This window comes from Pleurodeles waltl, chromosome 7, assembly GCF_031143425.1.
Source record: "Pleurodeles waltl isolate 20211129_DDA chromosome 7, aPleWal1.hap1.20221129, whole genome shotgun sequence".
Taxonomy (NCBI): Eukaryota; Metazoa; Chordata; class Amphibia; order Caudata; family Salamandridae; genus Pleurodeles; species Pleurodeles waltl.
The window spans coordinates 565,205,207-565,218,249 of record NC_090446.1 but is presented as its reverse complement, the minus strand read 5'-3'; the positions used below and the strand labels follow the sequence as shown (position 1 = coordinate 565,218,249).

Below are 13,043 nucleotides of genomic sequence, written 5' to 3'. Positions count from 1 at the left end.
ACAAGTAAACTCAAAGCATACATCACCGGGGTGGTGATGTTAGTAATCACTTGGGTCAAATTGTCCCATTTTTCATCTGTTGTTTCTTGGCAAAACCTAATGAATTCGTAGGGACTTAAATGGGATACAACATTGCTTTCTCGGACATCTCCATCCTGTTTAGTGGCATTAAAAATAATCAACAAAATTTTTGCAGGCGTAGGTATAGCAACCAGACAGGTGGATATGACATCCACCGTACTGTGCATAGCTCCCATGAAAAAGTCCGACCTATTAAGTAGAGCTCGTGCCAGATGCATCCCAAATTTTTGGTCAAGTGTGGAAAGGTATTGATCGGCGTGGTTGATTAATAATTTCAGAGCTGGGGGTTTTTGGTCCCTCCTGACCTCACACACCCAAAAGGAGACCACATAGAGTTAGCAGACAGACACCTCGTAGTATGATTTGTAAAAGAGACAAGTATGATCATTCTTGCAAATAAAATTTGTCAGCTAGTGCATGCACCCATCGTTGTCCACTGGGTTTCATGACTAGCAGGACGTTGCATTGCCCTTGGCTGTGATTTCTGCTGGGTCAGGAGGATGATTAAGGGGATTCTACCCACACCTTAGCACTAGGGCAGTTGAACCAAAACCTCCCTCCCCACGCCCTGTAAGAAGGGCTGGGGCAGTCCCCTTTTTCACTATTCCTCCAAAAACTGGGATAATCACCATGTGGACAATTCTGTCTCCAGATAGTATTATCAAGTCAGTGTCTACCTTATTCAGGAGAATTATTTTAATTTCTCCTTGGTAGTCTGCATCGATCACCACCACCCCAACCCTCCACCACAAAAGACCTGAATACCTTGGAGTGCCAACCCAGATCTGGGAGCTATCAATTTTAAATGCTCCGGGGGAATCTGTATTCCAACCCCTGTTTCACAGAGTGCCATGTCTCTTGGTTTTAAGGTGCTATCTTTTAAAGCATGTAGCTCAAGACCTGCAGATTCTGGTGTGGCTCAGTAAGGAGCCATGGCTCCTTGTTTTATTTCCCAATACAGGATGTGTTGGTTGCTACGTGGTGTTGTATCTGTAATGCTTGGGTTAACATTCTCATCAATGGAGTCTCTACATTTGTCAGTGGCCTGTTCAAAATTTGGAGAGCTTCATTTAAGTGCTCTCTCCAGTTTTTCAAAGTTCCATGTGATAGTTTTCATAATTGAGCTTTCTGCAAGCCGTTCATTCTCTCTATCAGTCCTGCAGCTTGTGGATGATAAGGAATGTGATAAATCCACTTAATATTATGGTGTAAACAATAGTCTTGTACCAATTTCCCTTTGAAATGTAACCCATTGTCACTCTGGACCTGGAATGGGACTCCATAATATAACATTAACAAGTCCAGAGTTTTAATGGTGTTGTACTGAGTAGCACATTTACAAGGGAAGGCAATCAGATAACCAGAATAAGTGTCCACTACTGTGCAAGCGTATTGACACCCGCGACTAGTCGGTAGTGGCCCAATGTAATCAATTTACCATATCTGCCCCTGTAACTTCCCTCTCCACGACTGACCTCTGACAGTTTGCCGGACAGATCTCTGTTGTGTGTGTTGTCAAATAGGACATTGCATGGTCACAGTTTTTTATCAAGTTAATGGGAATGTACATCCCTCTAATCACTGCCCACCTGTAAGTGGCTTTCTCTCCCAGTTGTCCACATTTTTGGTGCGCCCATTTAGCCATCCCCATTAAGTCAGAATTCTGTATTGCCCCCTCTGCCTCTGACATTTTGGCTTTGTCATCTGAAAGGGAATTAAACCAGCGTGCTAGTGAATCGGTGGGACAGTGAGCATGTACAGGATACACAGTAACGGTATTTTGCTCTAGTATTTCCCAAATTTCCTGCCACAACTCTTTGCCCCACACCTCCTTTGAATGCATTTGCCAGATATGTGCCTGCCATGTGGCAAGCCAGGTGGCTAACCCATTCGCGGTGGACCAAGAATCAGTATAAATGTGACAAATCCCAGGGAATTCTTATTTCAGTTACTGATACACAGTGTATAATTCTGCCTATTGACAACTCTTCCCTTCTCCTGTAGTAGCTAACAACTTCTTGGTGATTGGGTTACATGACACTGCTTTCCGGTGTCTTTTGGCCCCCACATACTTGTCTAAACCATGGGTAAACCATACATGCTTCCTATCCTCGGGGGACAAGGATTCAAATGGCTCACCCCCTTTCACTGGTGACTCTTATCTGTGGTACCTCCTGCACCCTCTCATCATCCTGCACAGGGGTTTGTGACACCTGTTCATGTAGAGCTTCTATCCTTGCGGGTCCCACTCGGGCCCTGTCTTGTATGTTCCATTTCCAACGTATGCTACTAGCTTCTTGTGCATGTCCTATGCGATGAGTTTTAGGGGAACTCATCACCCACTGCATTATTGGACTCTCAGGTCACAAAATCACATGATGACCTAGGGTAATTTGCTCAGTATCCACTAGAGCCCAGTAGCATGCAAATAACTGTTTCTCAAAGGGAGTATATCGCTCTTGAGCATCGGGTAGCATTTTAATCCAGAATTTCAGGGGCACCCTCGTTCCCTGTTTTTACCACACGCTCCAATTTGCATATTACCCCTGAACGGATACATGCTAATCAATTTCTCCTTCATGTACTGGCCATTTGTCTAAAGCCTGTTGAATCTCATCCTTTGCCAAGTTAAACGCACACTGCTGCTGTTCACCCCATTCAAACTCATGTTTCTTTCATGTCACTTTGTACAAAGGGCCCAAAATCATACTCAAGTGAGTGATCTGCTGTCTCCAAAAACCAAACAGTCCAATGAATCGCTGTGTCGTCTGCTTAGTGCGGGGAGTGGCAAACTCTAAAATCTTTTGTTTTGCCTGCGGCAACACCTCTCTATGTACTTGATTCCACTGAATTCCTAGAAACTTCACCTTTTTGAGAAGGTCTCTGTGTCTTGCCTGGATTAATCCTTCACCCTCTACTCTGCAAGAGTTCCACAGCCCACTCCAACTGAGTCCACACCTCATCATCAATGTAATGGGTCAGTTGCACCCCTGGAATGACAGATAATTCATCCAGGTGCTCTGCCACCAGCCAGTGACAGATGGTGGGGCTATGTATATACCCCATAGGTAAAGATAACATTCTAAATTGTCTGCCACAATGTGAGAAGCTGAATTGCTCTTAACACTCAGGGGCCAATGGTATAGAAAGAAAAGTATTAGCAATATCAGTGTTTGCATACCAGGTCCCTTAACGTTTCTGTATTCTCTCAATCAAAGTAATGGTGTCGGGGACCGCGGCTGTCAAAGGGGGTGTATGTTTATTCAGCTTGTGGTAATCAACAATCATTCTTTAGCGCCCATCAACTTTGCGTACGGGCACAAAGGATGGTTCCATTCAGTGGTGGTGGGAGCCATCACACCAGCCTCACTCAATTCTTGTATAGTTTTACTAATTTCCTCATGCCCTCCTGGAATTCAATATTGCTTTAAACAGATTAACTTGGTTTCTGGGGGCACCTTCACTGGGGGAATCTTCAGATGACCCACCCTCATTGCTGCCACTGAAATATATCTCTTTGGTCCAAACTGATGACAACCATCATCCAAATACAAAGTCATCCCCTTTAAAATATAAATTCCTGATATATATTCTAGAAGGGGCACAAGCAGAACAGTATATTTTCTTTTTGGTGTTCTTCCTATTTTCATTTGAGCAGTAGTTTGCACAGCAGGAGTTTGTTTTCCACCTAACCCTGTGATGGTGTAGTGCTGACCGGTAAACCTTTTGGGATTTCCATACATTTAAAGGGCCTCCGCTCCGGTGTCAACTAATGCCTGGACCCTTTGAACATTTTTGTGCTTCCAATATATTTCTAAATCAACATGGGGTCTGTTATTTTCACAAGCCCATCCCAGTACCGGAGCTTGGCCTGTTTCCTAATCTGATTTAAACCTGTCAACTTTTGCCCAAGTCAGGTCTGGATATCTGCTTTCACATCTGCAAGCAGATTCTATTCCTTCCCTCATCAGTTAACCACTCGCTGTCCAGATCTTCCTCCTCTTTGCCTTGTGAAAAAACCTGTTTCTCACTTTCCCTTCCATTCTCCTGCATCTGTGGCGGGCCCTGATTCAAACGTTTAGTAGCTTGTTTGTTAACCCTCCTGCTACCTTCTTTTCGGTCCAGCCCTCTTTTACGGTACATCTTCCCACAAGCTTTTGGTATTTATCCCATCAATCTGCTCCTTGTTGACATCATCCTTCAGTAATGCCATAAACATATCTCTCCTAGATACTCTGTTGTTATCTGTGCGACCCTCCGATCTCGAGGCTGTCTCTGGTTTACTCCAGTCTCCAAGCTCTCCTAGCTCACACACTGCGTCCAGCACCTCTTTTATTCTCTGCGCCCTGTCTGATTAATTATGAGAGTCATTAGTACTTGCTTGTAAGCTGGAGGGGCAAGGCAAATTATTTTATTTCGTATTGAAATGGTCAGTGGAGACTCTAACAAATTGTGAGTTGCATCTAATAGAATAGTAGTTTTCATACTTTCTTCTTTAATTCTGTGCATAGCATCTCTCAACGTGTACCAAGGCTTATCATTTGGCGGCCAGTCTGATTCAGTATGATATTTTTGATTACATCCAGTGACTGTCAATTGTAGCAAATTGGTTGCTCCTTGATTCCCATAACTCCCAAATTGTTCTTGTATTATGGGGTCAGTGCTAAGAATACAAAACTTCCTTGAATCTCCTGCATCTAATGCCACTCCTGGAGCACCCCTGTCAAACAACCTCACCATCCACTTAAGCAATGCTTCATCAGATTTCTGTTAAAATCTGTCCATAATATCATTAACTTCTTGCTGGGTGTTATCTTTTAGAGAATGCATTTTAACTCCTCCCGGGTTACATTTGCAAACTGGAGAGGAGAATTCTAGAAACCTCCCCTCCCATCGAGTAAGTTGTTGTTCAAACGCTGGCTGTACCAGGTCAGTGTTGAAAAGAACACATTAGAGACTGGCCAACTCTCATGGTGTTTGTTCAAGACCGAGCTGTTACCGGCTTTACCATAAACATTCTCAGCCTGGTACATTTTATCATCTGTACTCCCCCATGTTATGTGCCCATCCTCAGTGGAAAAAAAGCGAAAATATGTTGCACAAGCTGTGTGCGAAAAAATACCTGTGCCACCATTCTGACGATGTGTGCAGCTAAGCTGAGCACCAAAATGTAGTCCGTGTTCAAGATGGAGCTGGTGGTTAAAAACAGATAGCATCACAAAGTAACAATCTTTCATTAAGTTTGCGAGCATCCACATCCTTCTGTAGTCCGTGGAGTTCAGTGTGCTATTTGAAAAGTACTTGAATTTAGTTAATGCTGCCCTATATTAACAGGTTGTTAGTTACAAGGATTAGGGCCTCACTGGTAAGAGAAGTACTTAAACCAAAGACTGAATGGTGGAGTGAAATGCCACAATAAACTAATAGTACAGGGTTATATGGTGTTCTGTCTTGCTAGTTCTGTTGCTCGGACTCATCTCTGCCCGCTCCTGGCTTATCTGATGATGTTTTGAAATCCCATATCAATACACTGTAAAACGATATTCCAGTCACCGACCACCTTTTTATGCATGTTTAGTGGTTGCTAAAAACCTATAGTACTAATAACAGATAACAGTTTTACGGGCAGCCTTGTTGAACCATTCAGTATAGAAAAGATGGGATTCAAGGAGAGTCAGCAGTCCTTGAATCAGAGAAAACTGTCAATGATTTTAAGGGGACTGGCTCATTTCCAGACTCCTCTTCGGCAGCATCATGTTGAAGCACAAACAGAGAATCAGGTGGTCATGTATTATATAAACAGAGAAGGGGGTTCAAGATAATCTCTCACTCAGTTGGCCATTGAAGACATGAATATGGTGTAGTGCTTTCCTCTTATTTAGTTTCTAAGCACTAACATAACACAACAGAAATGCACTTCTGAGGTCAAAGAAGACTTTTATTGTTGTTAATTCTTCCCCAACCACAATATTTATGAATGACGAATTAGTAGCTTTCAAGTCCGCGTTAATCAAACAAAATATATCAGTTTGCAATATACACAGCAGGTTATATTTATAAGATATTGAATGCAAAGCAAAACAAATACTTCACCGTGTGGGAACTATCTACAGCTTCATCTTTCTAAGGTCTGCAAGCTGATGAGTATGGGTAGAACATTATCTACCTTCCTTAATAGCAGTCCTTCCCTTTCATATAAACAATGAGCTGGAAGTTTATCACATCTCAAGATCGATCTCTTTCTCCAACAGTCTTCAAGGAAGTATGCCACAGATTCAGGGAACCATTTCTAGACCTATAGGCCTCACATGAGAGCACACTACTACTAAGATTCTGTTCCCAATTTCCAGCCCGAAGAACAAGGGGGAATGGTGCCCTGTCTACCTTGGCTTCCTCTCCTTTTACGTTTTCCCGCCTTTACCAGTCAAACCTCAGTTCCTTCTGAAAATTCAGGATGAAGCAGCAGATGTAATAGTGGTTCTACTAGTCTGTAGTCTGGTCGTGGGGACTGTGGCTCCATTTTTCTAAGTCCATGACTGTGACCTTGCGGCTCTTGGTTCCCCCTTCTTTAGTCCATGACTCCATCTCCTACTTGGAAAATCCCCCTGTTGTTTTCTTCTTCGAGTACAAGGGTCTTTTCCTTCTCTGCACTTGGTAAAGAAGAAGATCCCTGGACACTTAACTTGAAGCTATTCAGTGTTCCATATGGCCTTACGCTCAAAGGTTATTCCAAACACTGAAAGAACTTTCAGGAATGGTATTCTTTGAATTCTTTTTCACTCATTGATTATGACATTACACTTCTATTACAGTTTCTGTATGAAGGGTTTGAAAAGAACTTACCATCTCAACTCTTATGGTTTAGTCAGAAGCAGCCAGAGCCTTTTGTGAACCTTGGGAAAGGTTAGCTGATTGTGAAGTACTGTGTTGCTTAAAGGATTTGTGATCGCCATACCTCTGATTCGTCCTTTTCATCCTTCTTGAGATTTACTGTAAAAGAACAACTTGAAGAACGTATTTCCATATGAGATCAACTGCTTCTGTCACCCTGTCTTGGAGTGTAGTTGCACATGCCTCAGTGATGTTGTGTGACCAGGAAAGGGAAAAAAATATAAGGAAGGCCAAACCATCTTTGCCATTTTCACAGCACTGATAAAGATGTGCAACATGGTGCTTTTAAAGGGCATGGTGTGTATAGAAATCTCATGATTGCTCTAATATTTTGCTTGAAATGTTTCTTTTTTTTTAAATGTTTATTACATTTTCAAACTTTATGATCCTAATCAAAGGCACATGAGCAGACAAAAAACCTTTGACATACAATGCAGTACATTTGCAGAAACAAAATTCATTCTGCAGTTCTTTTTAACTAGCTCTGACTCACATATTCGATCTACAGTTTGTCTGCACATTGTGTTGAGTGTACCTCAGCACCAACTCAAGGGGGTGGGGGAGAGAGGGTGGTCCATGATTCTAGCAAGTACTTCATCCCAGACTATCAAGGCTTCTGTTACTTTTTTGTATGTTCAATTGTAATTTATATGTTGCTAACCAGTTATTGCCTATTCTATTTTTCATTTTTTTTTAACATGTGCATTTCTAACTTTTGTTCAAAAGGAATACAGTACAAATTAATACCCATCATCCAACTCCCTAATGCACACTAGCCATCCCCAGCAGCAACATTATTTAAAACAATGATAGTACTAATGGTGATTAACCACCCCACCACATTGAGCTTCTCTTTGCCCGCTAGTGCAGGGATCACGCTATGCAGCCAAGTGTCTCCCTGAGGACCCACACCTCGACTTTAATTTCACCTCCGGAGACAAATCACTCTGTTATCTCCATAACACTTGCCAGCTTGTGTGTCATGTCTACCCAGTCTCTGAGGTCATCCTCGATCTTACCTGTTTGTGTCTGAGGCGCAGTTCCCCCCGCAAGTGATCACTCCAGAATGTTTCAAAGCCATCTGTTTGCCATGGGCCTAGCATTGGAAATCAAATCCATTTTACAGTAGTACACCATTTTGCAAGCAGAAGGCCTAACTTTGCAAACCTGTACTGCATTACCCCCTTTTTAGGTTTGGGTATCGTACCCAGCAGGCAGTGGGGGGCCAACAGTTGGATGCCCACCCCCGTCACTTGTCCTAGTCTTCCAACCACCTCCTCCCAATATCCTGTTAACTTCCTTCACATCCATTTCACATGGATAAAGGTGGAGCCATGTTTGTTACATTTTGGACACATCAACAGTCTATTGTGATGTATTTTATGCAATCATTCAGGCATCATATTGGTCCGATGTAGCTAGTGAAGGGCATGAGCTTAAATTTGACATTACTGACTACCTCTTGGACTAGAACGCAAGCCTGTACCCATTCTGTGTCAGACAAGGGATTTTCGGAATTCTCTCTTCCAGGCCAGCTACGCTTTAATAAGTGTCTGCGGTCGATCCGCTGCCAGCACATAGTATAGTCTGGTAATCCTTCATCGTCCCTGCTCTCCCCCCAGTAACACCTCCTGTGTCTTTGATATGGGTAGTATGTTTGGGAAATCTGTCCAGATCTCTCTAGTAGTTCGTGCCAGGCTCGCAAAATGTAGGAATTGCACCAAAGTGGCCCCAAAACTCTTGTTAGCCTCTGAAAATTTTATGAATTTCTCTGCTGGGTAAATGTAGGAAGCTGGCTTGTTACGTAGTGTACCAGTGTAAGGATACCACATGCAAAAAGTCCAGGCGACCCTTATTTGATTTACAGGGTTTACTTCAATAATCCAAAATGCTCTATTAGTGGTAGTGTGATCGACCAGTTTAGGCTTATCAGAGGGGAGTGTTCAGCATTTATTGCACACAGTCAGTAATTGGCACATACACTAAAAAACAAATGCGAGACAACTTTATAGAAATAACACAATTTTTATATATTTATATACCCCAAGATCATCGATATCCGGTAAGTACTTTTGAAGTTATAGATTTATGTAGGGATAGAAACATACAGAAGAATAATGGTTTTGAGGTATGAGCATCGAAAGCAGTAATGTTATCCTATGGGAGATGCATACACTGCATACATATACTTGCAAGCGTTTCTTGAGGGTGCCTTTTGGGACATAAGGTGCTTAGGGGCAAAGGTCCAAGAGACTACCAGCAGTTCAGTTTTACCTGCCCTGGGGAGTCCTGTTGCAGAAGTGCTGGTCGCGTTGGTAGCCTCGAGCGCTATGCATTAAAGTCAAGTGGCAGGGTACCTCTGAAAGAAAGGTTCTAGCATTTCGACACTCACTGGAGAGACGGGCTGACTTCTTGGAGCCATGGCAGCCTCCACTTGGTGAGATGCTCCCTCAGTGGGCTCAATGGCCAGCAGAACAAAGTACCATGCAGATGCTGTTGGTGTTCCCAGATGCAGGGGTATGGCTCCTCATCCCCAAAGGAGATGTTAGCTAGTTGTTGAAGTGCTGGTCAGGCTTCCAAGTGTTGTGGAGGATGCACAGCTTTTGGACGAGTTCGGTCGGTGCAATTGTCGAGGTCCCAGCAGCAATGCAGGGTTTTGCACAGTTTAGGGTAAGCCATCTGTTCTTGCGTTGACTTCAATTTTGTGTTGTTCTTCGCTTCCCTGGTAGACAAATCTGAATACCTGGAGTCCAGGGGACCCCTAAATACCGAATTTAGGGGTGTTTAAGGGAGTGTAGAGTAGTAGCCAAAGTGCTGCTTATCCCTGGGGTGACTACACCCCCTATATGACCACTTCCTGTGGAGAATGGGCACATGTCTGACCCAGAGTTCCTAGTTTCATGGACATCAAGATGGTGAAACCCTTTCTTGGCTGTGCACTTCAGGTAGCCCACCTTAGGGGTGTGACTAGCCTTAAAGTGCAACACGCCTCTTGAATATCTAATTTCCCGCCTGCTCTGGTGCCAAATGGGACTCTGGGTAGGGAGAGGCTATGGTCGCATATCAAATGCGGCAGCCCCTGGCTCTGAAATGTTAAATCGCTAGCCATCCTGCTGGAGGAGGTGTGATCACCTTCCTATGGAGCGGGCATTGTTTCTGGACTCTGAAAGCCTGGGCTCTCACGTACAGTCAGTCAGAAGCTTGTGTTTGGTGGCAGGCTAGTTGATACCAGTGAGCCAGCACACTAAGGGAATAGTAGGTTTTCAGGGGGCACCTCTAAAGTGCTGTCTGGGTGCATGTCATAATAAATCTGATATTGGCATCAGTACGGATTTATTAAGACTAGGTGTTAGATACCAAACACGCTTATTTTCAGTGAAGCCATCAACTGTAGCTGGGTAACCCGTAATGACTAGTGTCCAGAACATGTCCTCAAAAATGGTTTCTTGAACACTTCCAATAACTAGTAATGGAACAAGTCATCACAGGGATACCTCTGCTCACGCAGATGTGCCCTCAGACGTAGACAATGCACCCTGTCTTAGTGCTCTAAGGCCTGCTATAGGGGTGACTTACATATAGCACATGCAGTGGTAGTGGGCATTGCACAAAGGGTGTGTGCAGTGTTGTGTTTTCAAAATGGTTTGCACCATTTCACGTATTCTGCAATGGCATTTTGCATATGTTTGAGTACGGATCCCTTAGGGTGGCATAATACCTGCTGCAGCCCTTAGGGAGCCCCTTTTTAGTACCTATGCCCTGGAACCAGGGGTACCATTTACTAGAGACTTACAGGGGTGCTACAGTGCTTGCCAATTGGATTACAATTGTCATTTGTCTTGTTTTAAAGGAAAGAGCACCAGCACTGGGGTGGGAGGGGACCTACAAAAAGCCCGTTTTCTTACAGAAAAGGGCTCACAAAAGTAGGCACCCTCCCTCTCTCCACTTGCCCAGTGTCATGACTCCAGTGATTTGACTGGAGCCAATTCAAAGGTAGACGCTTAATAAATGTTGAACGCTTCAGCATCTTTCAAATCACTCTGTCCCTCACTGTTTCGACCTGCACGAATACCAGCAGCACTTCCGCAGCCTGTTTTTACCCCCACATCAGGCAGAAATTTTATTTTATTCCAGTAAGTGCATTTTATATATTACTAAAGCCTTCAGGTTCCTCAACAATGTCTGAATAAGCCACTCTATTGGTTGGTCAGTGTCGCCTTGTTAAGGTACTGAATTTGAAGATGCCTTTCTCATACTAATTTATACTGCCTGAACCTCAGTCGGGGATAATGTTGTTGAAGCTAACTATGTCTTGGTTACAGCCCATGAAAGTCCAGTATACAGTATGGTGTCCACTGATCGACAGCTGATTAGCGCCGGGGACGGAGAGGTGAAGGCTTGGAACTGGAACGAGGTTGTCAAGAAAGTGAGTCTGAAATCTGGGCCTAAAATAATTACAACGTTCATGCAGTAGCCAGCATTTTTGTAAGGAATCTATTATTCTTTTTCTATTTATGAGATTGAAAGGTAAACACTGTTTGCTTAGCAGTGGCTCTGCCTATACTTAAACCCACCAAGGCAGAAACCCCAAAGTGGAACAAAAATCCAATATTTTAAAAAATAGATACTGTTTCTTGGTGGGTGAGAAACCATTAGTGCATCAACAAATCACTTTAAACATTGTGAACAAGTACAGATGATTTCTGTCTTTCATCTAGAAATATATTTTCATCATCATTTTCAATTACACAAATTATTTGTGTAAATACAAAACTCCATAATCATTATTTAACAGAAGCAAGACTGCTCATATTATTGAGCTCCCTTTTTATTGACTGCAGTTGTTGAAACTGAAACAGCCAACACGTTTCGATGTATTCTAGTTCCGCCCCCTGAGTGCTTAAGAGATCAACTTTCATCCAAAATATATATTTAGTTCCTCCAATAATGTATACCCCCTTTTTTTGTTCTGTTTCTTTGTTTTTAGTAGTCATTTTTTCTGCAGTAAAATCCATACAAACAGTTTGATAGCCTGCCACTATAATTCCATTGATATGAAGTCCTTTTCAAACCAAATCTTTGATAGGGCCATTAATGTCACAAGCAGCACATTGTCATTAGCTGGTGGTCCCATGGCCTGTTATTCTTGAGGAAACATGCTGCTGGTTCATATAAAATACCTCTATATTGTTCAACTGTCAGAAAACATTTTAGAGACAAATTTGGATGCAAAATGGACTTTGATGGATTTGGAATTAAATTGGTCGGCTCTCGAACTGTTTGGATTGATTATGATGCAGAAAGGGTTTTGTAGTAAAAAAATTGACCTAACAAAAAGATGTATACATTTTTGGTGGCACTGAAAGTATATTTCAGATGTAGGTTGATCTATTCGTACATCATCATTTAAGCCATGAAGCAACAGACCACAATACTGTGAGAAGTGTTGGCAGTTACATTTTCAAGAATTACTATAAAAAGATCACTGAACATATGAGCAATCTTGTTCCTATTAAATACTATTTAAAATGAAATTACTAATATTTCAGGATGAAAGTAAGAAACCCAAAACCATTGTCTCTACTTGTTGCCTGTGTTTGAAGTGAATTGTTGGTTTACTTACGATTGCTTCCAAAAACAAAATGATGTATGTAATGCTTGAATTAATATCAGTCACTGATGCTGGCTTGGGCTGTATCCCAATCCATTGTCTTTTGCCCACCAAGGCATCTCGGTTTGGACTCAGCCATTTGCAAATTATTCTCGACCCTGCTTCAGAGGTAACATTCCAGTGAGAACTACTAGGCTATATTCACCACAAGTAACACAGGACCAGGTTTGGTCTTATTATGGTTCATCAGCCAGGTATAGGTTGATTCCATTGGCCTGGTGAGCACGGGACCCACGGAGCAGGGTCAAGGCTGATTTGCATATTGCTGGGTCTAAACTGAAGTGACATGGTTGGTGAAAACATGATGGATTGAAATGTGACCCCCAAGCAATTGCCAGTGGCCAAGATCAATCCAACGATTCCATTCATCACCTTGTAGTTATTAAAGTTGATGCCCTAA

The 13,043-nt window shown here is 42.7% G+C and overlaps 1 protein-coding gene across 3 annotated transcripts in view; it reads left to right on the top strand.

Moving 5' to 3' along the window:
• THOC6 (THO complex subunit 6) overlaps nucleotides 1–13,043 on the top strand; it is a 205,668-nt gene that overhangs the window by 88,380 nt on the left and 104,245 nt on the right. For all 3 annotated transcript variants that reach the window (XM_069244329.1, XM_069244331.1, XM_069244330.1), the window contains one exon: nucleotides 11,295–11,398. In XM_069244329.1, the coding sequence (XP_069100430.1) occupies nucleotides 11,295–11,398 (104 nt within the window). The remainder of the gene's footprint in view (nucleotides 1–11,294; nucleotides 11,399–13,043) is intronic.